This window comes from Notolabrus celidotus, chromosome 17 (genome assembly GCF_009762535.1).
Source record: "Notolabrus celidotus isolate fNotCel1 chromosome 17, fNotCel1.pri, whole genome shotgun sequence".
NCBI classification, from domain to species: domain Eukaryota; kingdom Metazoa; phylum Chordata; class Actinopteri; order Labriformes; family Labridae; genus Notolabrus; species Notolabrus celidotus.
This window is the reverse complement of record NC_048288.1, coordinates 626,233-649,087: the sequence shown is the minus strand read 5'-3', so window position 1 is coordinate 649,087 and position 22,855 is coordinate 626,233. Positions and strand designations below refer to the sequence as shown.

Below are 22,855 nucleotides of genomic sequence, written 5' to 3'. Positions count from 1 at the left end.
CCACCATCACCTTTTCTGGACAATCTATCCCCATTTCATCTGCTGTCACCAACCTCGGTGTGAGACTGGACCCTCACCTAACATTCGACAACCACATCAAACACCTGTCCAAATCCTGCTTTTTTCACTGAAGGAACATTGCCAAACTCCGCCCCTCCCTCACCGTATCTGATGCTGAAAAGCTCGTCCACGCCTTCATCTCCTCCAGGCTCGATTACTGCAATGCCCTCCTCATCGGGACCCCCATCAAAAATCTCCACAAACTCCAACTAATTCAGAACACCGCAGCCAGGATCCTACTCAGAGTCAGAAAACACGAACACATCACCCCAGTACTCCGCACACTTCACTGGCTTCCCGTCACCGCAAGAATCAACTACAAAATCGCACTCATCACACATCAGTGCATCTATGGAAACGCCCCACTCTACCTAAAAGAACTCCTCACCCAGCAAACCCCAACCCGGAACTCACGCACTCCACATCAGAACCTCCTCCACCCTCCCAGAACCAAGCTCCGGACCATGGGAGATCGGGCCTTTTGTGCTGCTGCACCACGTCTGTGGAATTCCCTGCCCAGCCACCTCAGAACCCCACAGACTGTGGATGCTTTTAAAAAACATTTAAAGACCTTCCTCTTTAAAGAGGCTTTTAACTGATTTTAAGTACTGCTTTTAAAAGTTTGTTTTTACTGTGTGCCTGTAGCACTTTGAGATTTCTGGAAATGAAAAGTGCGTTATAAATAAAATGTATTATTATTATTCTGTAACTCCGGCTCATAAAGGTCAGGTGTCCATTAGTGTCCGCAGTAAACGGTATGACATCAGCGTGTTCAGAATCCCTCATTATTAAGTTTAATTGTATTTTTGTCTCTTTGAAACTGCAGACCTGAACAGCTGATCAGTGCGCTGCAGGCGGAGGAGTACGTCTATGATGCTTTCTGTTGTCAAAGTGAGGTGCTGAAAAATGCATGAACGTGTCTGAGGATACCAACTTTATAGTACCTAACCTTCACAGCGCTCCGTTTACCCTCATGAGGCTTCAAGGTTCTGTCTGTCCTCTTGGGTCTGACTTGGTCTGACTTTGTGAAACAGACAGAAATGAAACCCTTAAATTGTATTAGGTGGTAGTACAATGTTGAACAGCTATCTGCTGCAACCGTACAGGAAGCTATACAAGATAAATACAGTTTAATGTACTTCAACTTATATTCTATGAACCATGATCAAATCCAATCCTCTGTCCTTGTTGGAACCACACACAGTCCTCTGACAGGTGTTCTCTACAGAGAGTCTGACAGAGGAGGAGAGTACTTTATTAATAAGCCTAACTGACTTACTCACATGTCATCAATCATTTCAAGTGTTTGATGTTTAATCAGTCACCAGCCCTGTGATAGTAACTTCTCATTAAAACACTACACTAAAGGTGCTCTACAGGAAGACACCATAGACTGTATAAATAATGGATCGTCATATTTGAAATCCTGAACTCAACCAGTCAAAGTGTGACGTAAAGAGGCGGGGTTTGAGCCTCCTCGCCAACAGCTATGTGTTCCCGCCTGTCAGTCATGTCCTTATTTGGGCAAAAACTTGTAATCTTAATATCTTCTTAACTGTTGCGTTATAAAAAAATTCACCCCCTGTACAGAGTGTGCTGATAGAGGAATTAGCTATTCAGACTACACTGTTTTTTGAACCAGGCTGTAAACATGTTTATTTCTGCTGTAAAGATTGTCTCTTTGAATGGGTGTGTATGTGGTTTCTGGTGTTTCTGCAGCCAGCCTCAAGTGGACGCTTGATGAACTGCAGTTTATAATAGGGGTTCCCAAACTTTTCAGCCCATGACCCCAAAATATAGGTGCCAAAGACTTGTGACCCCCTCTGTCCCTCAGAGTGATTTAATGTGTCTTCATTTAGCTGGTCTGCAGAAAATGACCCTACCTATATGAGCATGTGTCTGTGTTTCCTGTGCTGTTATGAATGAACCTGCTGCTACTGATGCTTTAGATAATTAACTGTTCACTAACTCTAAACTTGAGAGTCATCTGGAAACAAAGAAAGGCAGAAAACTCATTACACTTTCTATTTTCAAGGTTTTATTTCAAGGTTAGATACTATTTTTATGTTGATATTTTTACTATAATGGGTAAAATGTACTATTTTTAGACAACTTAAAACCATTCTACTTCCCCATGGGCTTCATATTTTGAGACCGGGGGTTGCTGCTTGCTACAGACCGGAGATTGTATAATCAAATGGTGTTCAGGTAGTGTTCATGGACCGTTAAGACAACATACTCAGAGCTACTCCAACTGAATGGCTGCACTCTGGGTTATAACCCTTCCCTCTTCATGTTAATAGATGGAACATGTTCTCATCCATTGCCGGCATCATGAATGGACAATGTGTCTTTGTTTCAACCCACCGTGAGATATGAAGCCCAAACACTGGGCACTCACATTCTGCACTACTGCAGCCATGGCATGTGCAGAAGTGACCTGGCTGGTTGAGTCACTGATGTGTCACCACGAGGAGGCTAAAGGCCCGCCTCTTTACCTCACACTAGCTCCACAGAAGTTAGGTTGAGTTCAGCATTTCCAATATGGCTCCCACCATGACTCTCCAACTTCCACATATTCACTGCATTTGTCGGCTCCTCTGCCAAATGATCTCCTGTATGACCTCATTCTTTCATACTGTTGCCTGCAAGTTCTACAGTGAGAGCAGGGCTCTGTGTTATTGGCCTGTTGTTTTCAACACCTCTGCATGTTGTTAGTTATTATTATTATTACCACAGTAAAGTGTGTGAGGGGGAAATTCTCACATGGCTCCAGCCTTTTCATGAGGTGATGAAAGCCTGTATCTCCCACCACTGAAGCCAGCTGTTACTCTGTGGAAACACTCCCACTGCCTGTGTTAGTTTGTCAGTGAGGCATGATGGAAGACGTCAGCGAGGGACTGTGGCTTTGTGGGTAGCGGCGTTACCTACTCGGATCCAGCTTCCAGAGGGGGCATTGCTGGGTGATGGTGCTGCAGATGTGCAGTCATGTGTGTTTCTGTTTTAGTCAGCGACACGAGCGAAACAATGTTTGCTGACTGTCTTTTTTTCCATTTACCCGTAACCGCACCACCAGTCTGACAGACAGCAGCACTCCCTCATGCTGCTGCCTCTCCTCACTCTTCACAATGTTAGACTCTTTGGAAAATCTGACACCAGTAATGTCAGCTTCTCCCAGCTTTTGCACAGTGATTGGATATTAACTAGCAGAGAGGAGCCAGCGCGTGGACTCAAACACTATCAGAGCCAGGAAAGAAATGCATGGATGTTAGTTAAACACAAAACTATTCACATCATGCTTCACAAGCAAGTATTTGTCTGAGGATACCATGCCAAACCAAGCGGCAACCTCTGTCTGCCAGTCCCTCCAGGAAGTTGCGATTTCGCGATCGCAACTATCAACGCAAATTCAACCAATCAGTGCGATTTTTTCGCGGCCTTGCAATTTTATACAATCATCGCAACTTTCCCGCAAATTTGACCAATTACCTTAACCTCAGCCCCTGTACGTCATCGGTTTTGTCATCAATTTCACTTCCTTAAACGTAAGTCCTCACTTGATCGGCACTTTTCAACAGCAAAACACGCACAGAGAACGGGTGAAGAGAGGACAGCAGGCAGGACAAGTGACCATGACAACGTTGTTATTTATACAGTCATGGCCAAAAGTTTTGAGAATGACACAACTATTAATTTTCACAAAGTCTGCTGTTTCAGTTTTTATAATGGTAATTTGCATATACTCCAGAATGTTATGAGGAGTGATCAGCTCAACTGCAATTAATTGCAAAGTCCCTCTTTGCCTTGAAAATGAACTTTATCACCAAAAACACATTTCCACTGCATTTCAGCCCTGCCACAAAAGAACCAGCTAACATCATTTCAATGACACACAGGTGTCACACACATTAACACAGGTGTGGGTGTTGATGAGGACAAGGCTGGCCATCAATCTGTCATGATTGAGTGACTGGACACTTTAAAAGGAAGTTGGTGCATGACACCATTGTTCCTCATCTGTTAGCCATGGTTACCTGCAAGGAAACACGTGCAGCCATCATTGCATTGCACAAAAAGGGCCTAACAGGGAAGTTTATAGCAGCGAGTAAGATTGCACCTCAGTCAACCGTCTATCCAATTATCAAGAACTTCAATTGTTGCCAAACAGGCTCCAGGGCGCCCAAGAAAGTCCAGCAAGCGCCAGGACCGTCTCCTGAAGGTGTTACATGTGCGGGATCGGGCCACCACCAGTGCAGAGCTTGCTCAGGAATGGCAGCAGGCAGGTGTGAGTGCATCTGCACGCACAGTGAGGCGAAGACTTTTGGAGGAAGGCCTGGTGTCAAGGAGGGCAGCAAAGAAGCCACTTCTCTCCAGTAAAAACATCAGGGACAGACTGATATTCTACAGAAGGTACAGGGACTGGACTGCTGAGGACTGGGGTAAAGTCATTTTCTCTGATGAATCCCCTTTCCGATTGTTTGGGGCATCTGGAGGAAGGCTTGTTCGGAGAAGACGAGGTGAGCGCTACCATCAGTCCTGTCTCTTGCCAACAGTGAAGCATCCTGAGACCGTTCATGTGTGGGGTTGCTTTTCGGTCAAGGGAGTGGGCTCTCTCACAATGTTGCCTAAAAACACAGCCATGAATAAAGAATGGTACCAGAACGTCCTCCGAGAGCAACTTCTCCCAACCATCCAAGGGCAGTTTGGTGATGAAGAATGCCTTTTCCAGCATGATGGAGCACCTTGCCATAAAGCAAAAGTCATAACAAAATGGCTCGGGGAACAAAACATTAAGATTTTGGGCCCTTGGCCAGGAAACTCCCCAGATCTTAATCCCATTGAGAACTTGTGGTCAATCCTCAAGAGGCGGGTGGACAATCAAAAACCCACAAATTCTGACAAACTCCAAGCATTGATTCTGCAAGAATGGACTGCCATCAGTCAGGATTTGGTCCAGAAGTTGATTGACAGCATGCCAGGGAGAATTGCAGAGGTCTTGAAAAAGAAGGATCAACACTGCAAATATTGACTTATTGCATGAATTCTGTGTAATTCTCAATAAAAGCTTTTGATACTTATGAAATGCTTCTAATTGTATTTCATTATACCATAGAAACATCTGACAAAAACACCTAAAAACCCTGAAGCAGCAGACTTTGTGAAAATGTAATATTTGTGTCATTCTCAAAACTTTTGGCCATGACTGTAGATTGAGGGGCTCAGTGTTCGCTTTGTCACCTACCTGCAGCAGGTGTGCTTTATAAACCAGCTCTCCCTCCTCCATGCATCTGTCTCATCTTCATTGATGATTTTACCCCCGGTGTGTGTTGGTGACACAGACACATCCACGGGGCGTCTGTTTACTATTTAAGGTACTACTATTTGAGGTTTGACATTGTTGCCGCCATTACCGTAAAAAGCTCTGCGTCTACAGCTTGATTTATTCTAGTTTGGTGATACATCAGACACATTCAGTAAGTTTTGATCAACTCCTTGTAGTCAAAGGTGCAGATTAATTTCAGAGTGCCATGAACTGCCTGTCAAGTGCCCGTCACTACGAGGTGCATTCAGGGACCGTCGTAAATGTGAAATACAGCCCTTTCATGGCATTTTTCTGTGAATCAAGTGAATCAAAATACAGTCACAGTGGTCACATCAAGAATGTTTTCTAAAAACAACTTTAATTTAGCGTATTTACTTGCCCCTGAGATGTTATTGGGGGAAAAAAGCAAAAAAAAAAAATCGCAACTTTCACCGCAATTTTTTCAAAAAGCTGTCTCAAAATCAGGCTTTTTGGGACGCAACCATCACAAAAAGATCCCGCGAAATCCTGGAGGGACTGGTCTGCGAGAATTAAAGCTAATGAGGAAGTGTTAAAGACAGCAGTTCCTCTAGCGTCCACTTGAGGCTGGTTCTGAAAGTACGAGAAACCACATACACACCCATTCAAAGAGATAATCTTTACAGCAGAAATAAACATGTTTACAGCCTGGTTCAATACATGAATGAAGTCTGTATAGCTCATTCCAATGAGATGCACAGCTGACTTGATTGACAGACGGGAACCCTGTAGCTGTTATTGAGGAGGCTCAAAGCCCGCCTCTTTCCCTCTCACTAGCTCTACAGAAGTTAGGTTGAGTTCAACATTTCCAATATGGCTGCCCCTGACACAGCAGATGGGTGACGTCACAGAGACTGTTTATTACACATGATATGGTTATCACTCCACCTGCAGTATCACAACACCTGGCAGAAACCAGAGTCCAGTCAAGCTGCTGCCAAAAGTTGGCTTTTCTCTGTACATAGTTTCTGTACTGTCAAGCGTCTCTTCTGTTACTATAGTGATGGGTCCTGCCCCATATGTGGGTCACCTGACAGCTACCAGAAACGTCCTCGGACTCTCAGTCAGAAGCTGAATATGCTCTCATCATTAGCAACTGCCACAATAAGCTGGTGGCCCCTCAGGAGAACAACACAACATGAGTATCAGGGATGCCATCAGCGCTGAGTGGGGCCCGGCACCACTACCAGTCTGGGTCCCGGAGGCAGACCCCCTCTCTACTTTTAAGAGTAGGCTTCAAACTTTCCTTTTTGATAAAGCTTATAGTTAGAGCTGGATCAGGCTTGGACCAGCTCTTAGTTATGCTGCTATAGGCTTAGACTGCTGGGGGAACTGTCGCACCGACACACTGGGATCCTATCTCACCCCCTTCCCCCCAACCCTTTCATCACTTACTTTAACTCTCCCCATTAAAGTTACTAACCATAGACCTTTCTGGAGTCTCTGAGCTCCCTTGTCTCGTAGGTTCCTCTGAGCTGCTGTAGACGTCCTCCTGCTGTGGACGTTCCAGACTCCAGCTGATACGGACGTGCTGGACTCCAGCGGCAACAGCTACTACTACTCGTCTCATCAATATCACCGCTCCCTCTCTCTCTTATTCTCCTCTATCCCTCTTTCCAGACCCAACTCGGTCGAGGTAGATGTCTGTCTAACATGAGTCTGGTTCTGCTCGAGGTTTCTGCCTGTTAAAAGAAGTTTGTCCTCTCCGCTGTAACTAGCTAAATACTGTGAGGTGTAATGCTCATGGTGGATTAAGGTGGGGTCAGACTGAGTCTTATCCTGTCTTGGTGTTGGGTCTCTGTTCATAATTTGACATAGAGTGGTCTAGACCTGCTCTGTTTGTAAAAGAGTCTTGAGATAATGTTTGTTGTGATTTGGCGCTATACAAATAAAGATTGATTGATTGATTGATTGATTGATTGATTGATTGATTGATTGATTGATTGATTGATTGATTGATTGATTGATACATGGTGGATTAAGGTGGGGTCAGACTGAGTCTTATCCTGTCTTGGTGTTGGGTCTCTGTTCATAATTTGACTCATACCTCTTTTTGACCAACGTGAACTGGGTTGTATTTCCGGCCTGGTGCTCGCGCTGGTTCGGAGCTGGTTGAACTGGTTTGTTTTTCGGCCCGCTCGAGCCCGTGGAAGAGGCACGCCATGGAAGAGTCTTGAGATAACATTTGTTGTGATTTGGTGCTATACAAATAAAGATTGATTGATTGGTTGATTGATTGATTGATTGATTGATTGATTGATTGATTGATTGATTGATTGATTGATTGATTGATTGATTGATTGATTGATTGATTGATTGATTGATTGACACTGGGAAGAGGATATGGAGCAGCAGCAGGATGTGCTGCAGCTGAGGTGTCTTTACAGAATGACTATCATTTGTTTCAGTCACAACATGAAGTCAGAAGAGAAAGTTGACATTTCAGTGTTATCCACCTGATGCACATCCTGCAAGGCTTGCTACCTCGATCCAGAATTGACCACAACCACAACAATGTGACACTGCTATGAAGGTATGTTCAGGGGGGGGGACTGTGGTTCAACAGGCCTCACATTCTGACGCAGGGGCCGCACACTCTCACTCTGTTTCTACAGGAGCTCCAGCTTCACTCTCACGCTCACAAGCTGCTGGTGGGTGTAAACAAGAGTTAGCATCATACACCCTCAACTACTTGCTGATTAAAAAATGTAACACAAATATCTGAAGTGTGTTGTTTAACGGCAGGTGGCAGTGAGTGTTCAGGTGCCTCTAAAACAAGTTGTTGAACATTGAATCCAAACACTGTCCGGTCATCTTAAAGATGTCTGAAGCTGTTTTTCATTTCGGATGTCTTAAATAAAAATCCTGACTGGCATCATTTTGCTTCTCGATTTCTGAAACTGGGGTTTTTATAGTGCAGATATCCAAAACTCATTTAGATTTATTTATGTTTATTGTTGAGTGAATCCATTTAATCAGGAGGAAAAACCTCCCTGTGACTTCAAGACTCTTTTTCAGGAGTGTCCTGTCCCACATAGACGGCAGCAGCACAGTTCATAACGTCTCTGACAAAGAGAGCAGCCATACACACAAACACTAAATACATGCCTTTAAAACATTCAAATACATGACATAACAAATCACTCAAAATCATAAAGCACCAAGCAGAACACCCACCGCTCCATGTGTCTGCCTCCTAACCTGAGAATCCCCCTGTAAGACCAGACCGCTCAGACCACTCAGACCGTCATTCCTACCAAACCTAAGCTCTAACTCATCTCAGTTCAGCCCTTTGGATCAGTAAGAAAAGGTCCCTGATGGAAGAGTGTGAGTTCCTGTGATGAACCGTCTGAGACACTTTGAAGGAGCAGACCTAAAATAGACTTACAAATATGAATACAGCAGTTTTAGTCTACGCACGGGGAGACCAACCACACACTCATACAGCAAACAGTGATGAGTGAGGGCTTTATAGTTAGTGATGAACCTCACGCTGCATGATACACAGTGCATGGAACACCGTAATCCAGCACCAAGTATCCAGAACCAGTCTCCTTTGTATGAGGCGTCATTTGTAAAGTTGTGCACATCGAAAGTATGAGCAACATTCTCCACATTCAGCTCCAAACCATCTGTGAAAATATCACAACACATTTTTAAAGTTTTTATCACATTTACAGCAATACTTGGAACCTTTTTCACATTTATTTTTCTCAACACAAATATATTTAAGATAATAATACTGTTAAATTTAAATATTAAATCTAAATGTTAAACATAAATCTAAATGTTAAATATAAATATAAATGTTTAATATAAATGTAAATGTTAGATTTAACTATAAATGTTTAATTTAAATATAAATGTTAAATATAAATGTTATATATAAATCTAAATGTTAAATATAAATCTAAATGTTAGATTTAAATATAAATATTTAATATAAATACAAATGTTAAATATAAATGTTTAATATAAATGTAAATGTTAAATATAAATGTTATGTATAAATCTAAATGTTAAACATAAATATAAATGTTAGATTTAAATATAAATGTTTAATATAAATGTAAATGTTAAATATAAATGTTTAATATAATCTAAATGTTAAATATAAATGTTATATATAAATCTAAATGTTAAATATGAATCTTATTGTTAAATATAAATATAAATGTTTAATATAAATGTAAATGTTAAATATAAATGTAAATGTTATATATAAATCTAAATGTTAAATATAAATATAAATGTTAGATTTAACTATAAATGTTTAATTTAAATATAAATGTTAAATATAAATGTTATATATAAATCTAAATGTTAAATATAAATCTAAATGTTAGATTTAAATATAAATGTTTAATATAAATATAAATGTTAAATATAAATGTTTAATATAAATGTAAATGTTAAATATAAATGTTATGTATAAATCTAAATGTTAAATATAAATCTAAATGTTAGATTTAAATATAAATGTTTAATATAAATGTAAATGTTAAATATAAATGTTTAATATAATCTAAATGTTAAATATAAATGTTATATATAAATCTAAATGTTAAATATGAATCTAAATGTTAAATATAAATATGAATGTTTAATATAAATGTAAATGTTAAATATAAATGTAAATGTTATATATAAATCTAAATGTTAAATATAAATATAAATGTTAGATTTAACTATAAATGTTTAATTTAAATATAAATGTTAAATATAAATGTTATATATAAATCTAAATGTTAAATATAAATCTAAATGTTAGATTTAAATATAAATGTTTAATATAAATATAAATGTTAAATATAAATGTTTAATATAAATGTAAATGTTAAATATAAATGTTATGTATAAATCTAAATGTTAAATATAAATCTAAATGTTAGATTTAAATACAAATGTTTAATATAAATGTAAATGTTAAATATAAATGTTTAATATAATCTAAATGTTAAATATAAATGTTATATATAAATCTAAATGTTAAATATGAATCTAAATGTTAAATATAAATATAAATGTTTAATATAAATGTAAATGTTAAATATAAATGTAAATGTTAAATATAAATCTAAATGTTAAATATAAATATAAATGTTAGATTTAACTATAAATGTTTAATTTAAATATAAATGTTAAATATAAATGTTATATATAAATCTAAATGTTAAATATAAATATAAATGTTAGATTTAAATATAAATGTTTAATATAAATCTAAATGTTAAATATAAATCTTATATATAAATCTAAATGTTAAATATGAATCTAAATGTTACATGTTAAATATAAATATTAAATATAAAAATGAATGTTAAATGTATCTCTGTGATCCTAAATATTTAGCTGATATGTGAATTCACTCTGCAGCCTAGCGTAAGTACCAAAATAAAAGCTTCATAAAGTGATACAGACTTAGTAATAGCATCTTATCTTGTCCGTCCCATAGACTGGGTCAGGTCTGTCTCTGAGTGTTGTGAAATCTCTTTGTGGACTCCAAAACTTAAAACATTTACAGTGGTCAGTCCGGCTATAACCTGTAGGAGTCAGTACTGACAGACTTTGGTTAGGATATCTTTATCACTTTATGAGGCTTTTATTTTGGTATTTCTACTAGGCGGCAGAGTTAATTTGCATATTAGCTAAATATTTAGGATCGCAGTGCAACATATGATATTTATATTTATATTCAACATTTAGATTTATATTTAACATTTATATTTATATTTAACATTTATATCTAACATTTAGATTTATATTCAACATCTATATTTATATTTAACATCTATATTTAGATTTAACATTTAGATTTAGATTTAACATTAATATTTACATTTAACATTTATATCTAACATTTATATTTATATTTAACATTTATATTTATATTTAACATCTATATTTTTATTTAACATTTAGATTTAGATTTAACATTTGTATCTAACATTTAGATTTATTCAACATTTAGATTTACATTTAACATTTAGATTTATATTTAACATTTAGATTTATATTAAGCATTTTGATTTAACTGTGATTGTAACTAAATATATTTCACAAATAAATTAAATGTAAAGAAGATCACAAATATTCCTCTAAATGTGATTAAAAAAAGTGACTTTTAAATATTCACTCTACATTTTTATGATGTTTTGGAGCTTACTGTGGAAAATTGTAGATGTTATTTTCAGTGTGCACAACTTTACAAACGGCACCCCAATATCTTTGGACTTGAAAGAAAGGCAGGATTATTTCCCAAAATAAAAACACTTCCTATTCTTCCCCAGCTGCTGGATCTGAGGTGGAAAAGAGAACATAAAGAAATCTGCTCTGTGGACCAGCTGGAGGCCCAACACTCACACTCACAACATTACAAACTGTGTTTTAGTCTCAGTAAAGTTCATATCTACTTTATGCTTTAATCATGTTTCATCCTCTGAACATGTCACAGAGAAGAAGTGTCACAGCTACATTCAAAGTGCTCTGAAGACACCCAGAATGTGACGCCACCTGAGCAGAGGGAGGTCTGAACTGAGCCCGAGTGGAAGGGGTCCTCATGAAGGGGTGCTCGCTGAAGAATTCCAGGAATGTGTTGTATGCCGCTCGGAGAGGAGCACGGACTACTGATCACACTCTGGCAATGGAACCCAGATGGGCCCCTGCCTGTCCTCCTCCTTTTGTTTATGTGCACTTTCTGACATACAAGGTTTCACTGCAGTGAACTACGGAAGCAGCAGCTGCTGCAGAGGACCCGAATCATTACAGGTTACAGATTAATATGTTCTAAAGAAGGTCACTTCAGATCAAACTGGGACATCTCAAAGTCCAGAGTCTGTCTGTAGGAAGATGGTAATACTGGAGTTCTTTCTTTCAGACCAACTTCTTATTGTCCCTTGCTGTGTTTGCATTACAACCACTCATTGAAAAAAGTTCTGACACTGTGTTAAGAGTTCAAATCAAGTTCTGCAGGTGTTTGAACCATTCAAACTAAAAATAGTGCAAACACAACAAATGTTGAAACGTATGATTGTTCTAGGAAACATATCTGCTCATTCATTGAAGCCAGCAACACGTGTTTACCGTGGAGCTGCATCAGCTGTGTCACACTGTGTCAACATTTGGGAAATGATGAGACCAGGTTCTGGACTTTAAAGTGAAATATTGCCCCACTCATGCTGCACAACAGTTTAGGTCCTCTCTCTAGCACTTTTCAAAACAAGAAACCAAGTGCTTCACACAAATAATAAAAACTGACAATAAAAGCAGAGAAGCCATAAAAGCAAAGTTTACAAATCAGAATAAAACATGTAAAAAATCTGAAATTAAAATCATATTAAAAATAAAAGCAAAATATTACCTTGCTCCAACACCTGTGTATAATGTTCAGTAGTACAGGTGCCCACTCTGACATGCCAGCTACCTGTGCAGTAGACTCTTTTATCACCCGGCTTTCTTACTGATTTTCCGGCTGTGTAAGAAGCTTGATTCTGATTGGGCATTGGGAAACAACTGGCATCAGCCAATGCCTGCGCTCACGAGGCTGATGTCACTGTTAGCTTTTCTAGATGATAACAGGTTTTCCTGAATGCAGCATACCAAATCTAAAACAGCTGCTGGTTAGTGTTGTTTATTACCTGGCTCTCTTCAGGTTGTGTAAGAAGCTTGATTCTGATTGGTCTAAACCCCTTGACAGTGGTTATTAACTTTCACTAACATGATCAACACCAGAGACAAACTGATCACACGTCATGTCAAATCAATCCACAGAAAAGAGTTCAGACACATTTAGCTTCTGCTTGTTGACACCATAGACCGTAAGGTGAGGGGAAACCGTTAGCTTCTGTTAGCATCATATTGGTAAACAATGGGGCTAAAACGTTAGCTTTGATTAGCATGCTAAATCAGCCGGCTACAGATGTTTCCATCTTGGATCCTGTCCATCAATATGATGAAGGAGCGGAGCAGGTGAGAGAAACTTTAGGTTAGTGATCTCTACAAAGAAAGTTAAACCATGAGTGGTGGTGATGATAGCAGCAGGGTTCAAAGTTGTGACATTAGTTTCTTTTTAAAGGTGTGTGAACCACAGAGCTCAGAGAAGAAGGAGAGCTGAATGAGGACAGTTTCATGTTCAATCCACCGCAACAGACAGAGAAGAATCCATCACCATGGAACGATCACTGACGAGGAATCACTGGGACTATTTTTAAAAACCTTAAACATAAATCATTTAAATCAATAAAATCATCTTTAATCAATGTTTTTAACAACGTGTTTGTATCTGAAGTTAGTAGCTGGGTAATAAGAGGGATAATGAATGGTTAGCAGGTAGTTAGCATCGGGGTCTTGTCTCACCCTGTCGGGATCTATTTTCCATAACAACCTGCTAACCATCCATGATCCCTTACATGCATCCCCATACCATCACTATCGATGGCTTTGACACTGTGTGCAATAACGAGCCAGGGGCCTCTCTTCTTCAGAGCGGATGGTGCATTAACATGACTTCCATAATGAGTGTCAGATTTAGTTCTGGTCATTTTTCCTCTTCCCCTAAGTCTATCTTAAAGAGCTCGGCTCAGACCAGTCCCCTCCTCTGGGTCATGTCTCTGTATGGTTTCCTCTTTGCATGCTTCAGTTTGAACCTGCATGATGCAGCGAGGAACTACATCCCCTGACAGTTTGCAGACCATCAGATCTGTTTTATCAACATTTTGCATCCCGACATTTTTGTAACTGTGGCTTTACATTGAGAAACTATACATGGATATGTTATCAGATGTGCTGTCCATGCGTTGTGGTTATTGTGTGGTTGGTACACTTACTCATATTTTGGCTTTGGGAACTGTTACAATTCTACCAATGACACCATGTTACTTCTATGATTTGGCGGGAGGTTAGGGAACAACATCAAACACAGCGGTTAACAAAACGTCACTTGGATCAGACAACTTTCAAAAACAGCTTTCTCTCTTCAAATCGACCAAACTCCAGGAGATCACCTGATTCAATCAATCTGATCCATCAATCTGATCCATCAATCTGATCCATCAATCAATCTGATCCATCAATCTGATCCATCAATCTGATCCATCAATCTGATCCATCAATCTGATCACTCAATCTGATCCATCAATCTGATCCATCAATCTGATCACTAAATCTGATCAATCAATCTGATCCATCAATCAATCTGATCCATCAATCTGATCCATCAATCTGATCCATCAATCTGATCACTCAATCTGATCCATCAATCTGATCACTAAATCTGATCAATCAATCTGATCCATCAATCAATCTGATCCATCAATCTGATCCATCAATCTGATCCATCAATCTGATCCATCAATCTGATCCATCAATCTGATCCATCAATCTGATCACTAAATCTGATCAATCAATCTGATCCATCAATCAATCTGATCCATCAATCTGATCCATCAATCTGATCCATCAATCTGATCCATCAATCTGATCCATCAATCTGATCACTCAATCTGATCCATCAATCTGATCACTAAATCTGATCAATCAATCTGATCCATCAATCAATCTGATCACTCAATCTGATCCATCAATCTGATCCATCAATCTGATCCATCAATCTGATCCATCAATCTGATCCATCAATCTGATCCATCAATCAATCTGATCCATCAATCTGATCCATCAATCTGATCCATCAATCTGATCCATCAATCTGATCAATCAGTGTTAAATCAATATGAAATGTCAAACTAGCACCATGTGCCATAGACAGTATATTACCAACATGACACCCCATCACCCTTTGCAGGTTCAAAGTTCAGACTTCTGTAAACAGAAAGTGAGAAACCTCTAAATAATCTTTATCACTGAGTCACTTTTCATCAGCTCTTTATACTCACTGTTTCAGAGATCAAGATGAACTCAGAGTGTTCTTCACTGATCAGCTTCATTAGGACATGGTGTGAAAAGTGACTGCAGTCTGAAGACCTGCTCTCACTCTGATAGAGCAGTCGTAATATCACAAACACAGAGCCTGCTTGCTCACATGAAGCTTCTCCTCTCAAAGAGGACTCAGTCTGGGTTAAAGGTTCAGTCAGTCAGACTACAGCAGAGCTCTTCCATGCACACACACTTCTGATTTATATATTGATTTGTATTCATGCTGCATTGCAGAGTGTGACTGAAAAGATGAGCAGCTTTACGTGCAGGATGAAAACATCACAGTATACATGCAGTGATGACAGAGATGGATTTGATTCAGACTGTTTTCATTCATTACAATATGCTCCTCTCTCCTGCAGACCCCAGGACTACACACACGGTGAGCATTGAACAAGAGCTGGCCTGCCACAGCTATGTGAGGAAATAATAACAGTACCATTGATTTCCACAACAAAGACCTCTATACTTTGAACATGAACTTATTCAATAAGTGAAGGCTTTCAGGACTGAACGTACAACTTTGAGTTTAGAGAGAAAAGAGCCTCTTTCTCATAACCTCCGGTCTTAAAATATGAAGCCCATGTGGAAGTGTTATAAACTGCATGTCCTTGAGTGTCCACTTGAGGCTGTCTGCAGAAACTCAGGAAACCACATACACACCCATTCAAAGAGACGATCTTTACAGCAGAAATAAACATGTTTACAGCCTGGTTCATAAACAGTTTGGGTCTGAATAGCTCTCTATCAGCACACACTGTACGGGGGGTGAAGTTATAACTCTGTATTTTTAAAGATATTAAGATTATGAGTTTCGCCCAAATAAGGGCATAGCTGACTTGATTGACAGGCGGAAACACTGTAGCTGTTAGCGAGGAGGCTAAAGGCCCGCCTCTTTACCTCACGCTCGCTCACACTAAGTTTGGTTGAGTTCAGCAGATCCAATATGGCACCCACCGACGATTGGCTTCAAAACAGGGCTTCGGAAACAGATTGGTGACTTCACGTGACGTTACAGCATGCTGACTGAAGGAGTCCATGTTCTCTTTTTATTAAAGCTAGGGTTGGTATTCATGGAAAACTAGCATGAATTTGAATGTAGCATTTCCTCTGGACTCTGTCTAACCCCTCCCCCCCCCTCCCCTCATAGCTCCTCCAAAACGATGGTGACTGATTCAAAACCGGTCCTCAGCACATGGTTTGTGTTTTGCACTACGTCAACTCATGTCTCACTCAGCGGTAAGAAAACACCAAAACATTCTCATAGTGAAAGTTAAAAACACAAACAAACATGAAATGTACGCTTTGCAGGAGGCGGGCAGAACGGCAGGACAGGATCTGATTGGTTTCATCATTTGGCTCCTGATGGCAGGGATTGGTTGGTGTTTTCCCAGGTTTACTCCGGCTGTAGATAGCAGCTTTTTTTACCTCTTTTTTAAGAACACATTATGTATTGATTACCATCAGGACATGAAGATCATTTTAACCAGTATAACAAAAAGTGGATCTAAATCTGACTACCAACCTAAGCTTTAAAGCTGCTGTGAGGAACTTTTGTTTTGTATCAATTCTGGCACCCCTTGTGGACAAAGTGGTACCTCTTATCTCTTGTCCTATACATGCAAAAGTAGTGTTTTCAACATAAACTTCATCCTGTTGTCTTTTAACAGTCAACTTTATCAGGCAATGTGATTATTTTCCACGAAAACAGTCAAATAAAGACTGTTTCTGAAGTGAGATGTCCATTATCTGGTCTGACACCTACCCCCTCAGGGCGGTTTCAGGCATTAAAAATGACAACAGAGAAGGTGTTAGTGTTGCTGCTGATGGTCTTGTTTGCTATTGAAGGTCATAAAGAGGCATCGGTATCATTTTCAGTCTGTTTCTCAGCCAGTTAAAAACTCCTCACAGGACCTTTAAAGAAAGGTTTTAACAGCTGCTACAAGTCAGTTTCACACTGTGGTGAAATGAATGACACTTTTGAGGTGTTCATTTTCAAGTACCAGAACAACATTAAGTTAGCGTATTACATGTTTCATGCTAAAAACATTAAAAACTGTTGAACTGTGCTGATTCAGTGTTCTTCCAGTGAGGCTCTCCAGCAGAGTCTCCACTGTGTAATGCATGTGATAACCATGCACTAATGTCAGCGTACAATGATCCACTCTGTGCTACATTTGGGAGGATGTGAACTTCAGTGCAGGCTGTGATGACCTCGTCCGCACGACATTTACAGCCCTGACAGTCAGCATGGACGATTCACATGAAGATTACTAACAACTAACAACTAACTAGCAATCTGATCATAAAACCTGTTATCAATATAGAAAACCTGACCTGGAACGTGGAAAAGACTCCAGCAGCCTGTTGCACCAGCTGTGTATAAGTTGAGTCCTAAGTTAGAGTGTAAAGTCCTCACTAAACCAGACGTTGAAACTAGTTAGTTTGTAACTTCAGTTGTGTCATAGTTTGGTTTCACCACAGAGACGTAAGGTTCATCTGAACTAGTAGACCGTAACGTCCAAACCATAGACTGTATAAAATATGGATGTAGTATCTGTGACGTCACCCATCTGTTTCTGAAGAGCTGTTTTGAGACCAATCAGCTGCGGCAGCCATATTGCTTCTGTCGAGCCAGTGTGACGTAAAGAGGCGGGCTTTGAGCCTCCTAGCCAACAGCTGCAGTGTTCCCACAGGCAGCTGTGCCTCTCATTGGAGGACTAGTAATCTCAATATCTTCTAAATTACCGAATTAGAAAAAATTTCACCCCCCTCACAGTGAGAGGACATCGAGAAATGAGCTATCCAGACTACACTCATCTTTTGTACCAGGCTGTAAACATGTTTATTAATGCTGCAAAGATCGTCTTTTCCCCATTCATGTGTATGTGACTTCCAGTACTTCCGGAGCCAGCCTCAAGTGGATCCTCGATGAACTGCAGCTTTTAACACTTCAGCATTGACTCATATTTTTAGACCGGAGGTTGCCGCTTGGTCCAAACTAACCAAAACATCATCGCAGATGTGACGTTTACACTTCCAGCAGCCAATCAGAGGAAAGCACCAGTTTTGATGCATTGTTATATTTTGTGCCTAATCTTCTCAGAGCTGACCAACAGCTGAAACGAACTGACGTTACTGTTGCAGAACAACAACAGGAGGTATGTAAGTCTTAATAAAGTGTCATAGTAAGGTGATAACTAAAGCCTAAATCCTTAATCTACAGTGTGTATAATAACAGTGACATCATGGTAAAATGATCAACTACAACATACATTAATACTCAGGAGTGCAAATCTTGGTCATCATATTTTTCCAAAGGATGTAATCTCTCGGTACTCTACGTAGGACTTTACACCTACTGTCGTGGAATTTTCATAGTCTTATATATATGTATATAAGAATGTTTAACTATTGTATTCTTTCAGTCTAAATGTCATGTTTAGAGTAACTTGTTTCCTATGTCATCTGTTACGGGCGAGATCGTGTCAGGGTAGTAGTCAAGGTCTCTCCCCCTGCTCCTGTCTTTATCTGTGTGTTATGGCCGACTTACTGTCTCCAGAACTAGAGCACAGGTCTTCTTCCTACTTGTTGTGTTCCTATTGTCCAAACATGGTTATCTAACTTTAGTGTCGTCTTCAGAGGGAATAAATACCATGCCAAGGGTTTTGTCTGTCAGAACTGACTTGGCATTGCACTGCACTCTCCTGCCTGTGTACTGTTATGTTATTTCTCCTTGGCCAAGTTCTACATAAACTATTTCAACGTAAGCCGTCAGAGTCTCCTGAGTCTTCTGTGTCCAGTGTCCAGTTTGTTGCTGAATTCCATCACACCTACTAGGTGTAAAGTACTAAGTGTACTAAGTGTAAGAATCAAGTTGTAACTTAGGCTGACGTTGGAACTAAACTCCATCCTGAATAAGAAATCACGTTCAAACTAGGCTATGTTTGAACTTATGCACCGCTGGTGCAACAGGCTGCTGGTCCTGAACCTGCATCATTCAGTACAACATGTGGGAGGGACTGAACTGAAAGGTCACTGACTTTAAAGCTCTCAGTGGACTCATAGGTCACTGAGGTGGTACAGTCATGCTTTGTCTAAATGAGGAATACAAAGTGTGGGAGTCTCTCCCTGAGGAACCTGGAGGAGCACAGAGTCCCTGTTTTAAAAGGCCCGGACTGTTCGGTCTGCTTTGAGTCCTCCGGCTGATCCATGTTTTATTATGAAGTCCTGTTTTCATCCTCTGCTTCTTTTCCTCTAAGTATGCACGTCCTCTTTAATAATCTCTTGAACAGCAGTCACACTGTGGCAGCCCTTTAGAGTTATTACAGGCCTTCATATATTCAAGTCAGTCCCTGCTGATGTCAGGCTCCTCCCTGCAGGAGAACCACAGATCAGATTCTCTACGATGGAAACCTTAATCCACTGAGCGTAACTCCATGACTGATGCAGAGCCAGAATCCATGAGGACAAAGAGGAACAGAAGGACATTCTTCAGCCACTATTGTGGGGAGACAGGGGTGCTGGACTAAGGCCGGACCCCCTTCATGCCCCTGGTTTACTATTTGGCAGAAGCAGCTTACATAATGTGGAAAAACACAGCAGAGCTCCATGTGAAGAGGACAGAGCTCTGTACATATGAGGGTTTACTGAAGTCTCACAGTTTGGTCTTCTCTAGGGTTCAAAGTTGAAGGGATCAGGATCAGGTTTCTGAAATCTGCTTCAGTCTGAAGGAGCAACCTCTCCTGAAGCAGATCCTAAAGAGTAAAAAGTGAAGCCTGGCAGAGAGGACAGTGAGAGCACTGATGAAGAGTTTCTGCTCATTGTGTCAGAGGAAGAGGAGGAAGAGGAGGAAGAGGAGGACAGTGTGTATATAACGGTGTGTTTGTTTAAGTGTGTGAGCTCAGCTTTGTTCTCCTCTCTAACATGATGTTTGTTCCTGCTGGGACACAAAGAGAAAACACTTACTTTGCTCCTCACTTCGGCAGACAGTCCGTAGGCTGGCCCTTTATTAAAATGTGTCATTCTGCTGCTTTTACTCCAGATAAAGTCCTCGGAACTCTGAGCAGAACCCCTCTGTGGCTCTAATCCGGATCAGGATCAGTCAATCCGCGGATGCTTCGGCTCCTTTCTCGTCCAGGCCGAGGGGAAAGTTTTCTGCAGAGCTTCACAGAAACGGGACCAGAGACTTTGCTTTTTTGGAGCAGACTGCAAAAATGTCGTCGGGTGGTTGACGAAGCCCAGGCAGCCAATCAGAGCCCGGACTGGAGACGACTCCTCCCTCTTTTGTTTAAAAGAACTGTTGAGTACACAAACAGTTCAGGTGGGAGGACTGCACACACACACACACACACACACACACACACACACACACACACACATACACTCTCTCTCTCTCTCTCTCTCTCTCTCTCTCTCTCTCTCTCTCTCTCTCTCTCTCTCTCTCTCTCTCTCTCTCTCTTCAGTTCTCTCTCTGCATGGGGGACACACTGTGGACTTCAGCAATGTAAGCCAGTACGATCCAGAGCCTCCAGAGACCCTCAGACACCACTGGAGTCATCCTTTGCTGTTTGTCTTCTTGTTTTCAGAGACCCAGGATCAGGGGCCTCACTAGAATTCTGGGCCCCTGAAAAGATATCTCAGTTGGCCCCATCACCACAGCCAACCCTACAACATATAACATTGCTGCTATAATACTGCTTTATTTGCTTTAAACAAAAATATATGCTTAAAAGTATCCTGGTTAACTGACTCAAATCTAAGATACATATCAATATTATTATTTTACAATTTCTCTAAATGTAACTGCTCAGTATTGACCTTCAGACTGTCCACCTCTGTAAACAAGATTATTTGAAGCCAAGTGACTTGTTGAATAACAACAAGGGGGCATTATTTGGTCTAATCTAACCTCATGAAGTCAAATAAAACTCTAAAACCTACAGTTTACTTTCAATCAGATTCAGCCACACTAGATGCTGTGAAAATATGCCAACTCCCCACTTTAGGCATGAAACGCGCATCTCACGGAGCTGAGACTCCCCTTTTTTCCAGAAAGGAATTCTGAATATTTGTTTATTTATTCAGACAATTTTGGTTATCTTATTGCAGTTATAACAAAACAAAAGAAAGGCGTAGTAGAAAACACATTTTATTTCAAGCCTATTAAGCCCCCCCCTTCCCACTTGGGCCCTAGGTAGTCAGTCCCACTTTTCCCCCCACTACGAAGCCCCTGCCCAGTTGAAACATTACAGGATTGATGCACACTTTTTATACTCAAATATTTTGTTAAATAGCAAATTCAAGAAGTAAAATTCAAGAAGTATGTTCCTTGGAACATCTAAGGAACATACTTCTTGAATTTGTACAATTATTATTTTTATTTTTAGAGTTTCTGAGAATTCTCATTTTACAAACATTTGTCACCAAAACAAAATTATTTTTAAGCAAATAACCAGTCTTTCTTTTTTTGTGATCAATTGTTTATTGTTTGTTTTACAGTGGCTCTGACATTGCAAAACATAGCACAGGTGATGATTCAGTCATATCACTGACCCCACCCCCGCATAGAATGGCAGTGTACAGGGTAGTAACAAAAGAGAACAGGGCCATATACACCTAAAGAAGACAAGAAGAAGAAAAGGACCCTAACGGATAGTCAATAATAATAACAATAATAATAATAATAACTCAAATCAACTTTATTTATATAGCACCATTCATACATATAAACATGCAGCCCTAGGTGCTTCCCAAAGTAACAGAGAGATAGAAAAAGGAATGATTATACATAAAATACTTAAAGATAAAATAAAATCAAGACAGTCAAATTAATCAAATAAGTAAGAGTAGAAAGAAAAGTTTAAAATAAGGTAGCTTTAACAAAATTAGCTGAATACAAGAAATAAATAGATAAATAAATAATTGAATAAGATAAATAAATGTTAAAGCAATGATTATAATAATAATGTTTAGAATAATAATTGAAATAACAATAAAAATCATAATAATGCAGTCCAGAGTTGAAAAAAAATGACTCCAAATTAAAAGCTAGATTAAAAAGGTAAGTTTTAAGTTTACTTTAAAAACACTCAGAGAGCTCGTTGTTTTGATATGAGATGTCAGAGGCAGAGAGTTCAGAGCTTAGGGGCGTGAAAACAGAAAGTTCTCTCTCTCTCTTTGTGTGAGACACATGAGGAACATTTAAAAGGGAAGCATTCAATCATTCCTTTTAATAAAATCAAAAATCAAAATAAAGTAGAGATATATTTATAATAATAACAATAATAATCAAATATTTATCTGATGACAGAAAAGTAAATATTTAAATAAGATTCCCACCCCTTCACCATCTTGGTACCCCATTAGCAGTCTGGACATAAACATATACACATTCTCACATTCATATAGACTTGAGGTCAAAATTCTTAGCCCCCCTTGTGAAATCGGATAAAACCCTTGATTTCTCCATGAAAATGACCATTAAAATCAAGTGTTTAGAGTTTATGTGTTTCCAAAATAACT

At 39.4% G+C, this 22,855-nt stretch overlaps 1 protein-coding gene across 1 annotated transcript in view; it reads right to left on the bottom strand.

Moving 5' to 3' along the window:
- LOC117829166 (calponin-3-like) overlaps positions 1-20,568 on the bottom strand; it is a 34,011-nt gene extending 13,443 nt beyond the window's left edge. The window contains exon 1 of the mRNA XM_034706748.1: positions 20,300-20,568. Within this exon, the coding sequence (XP_034562639.1) occupies positions 20,300-20,356 (57 nt within the window). The 5' untranslated portion in view covers positions 20,357-20,568. The remainder of the gene's footprint in view (positions 1-20,299) is intronic.
- Between the last annotated feature and the right edge of the window lie 2,287 nt (positions 20,569-22,855).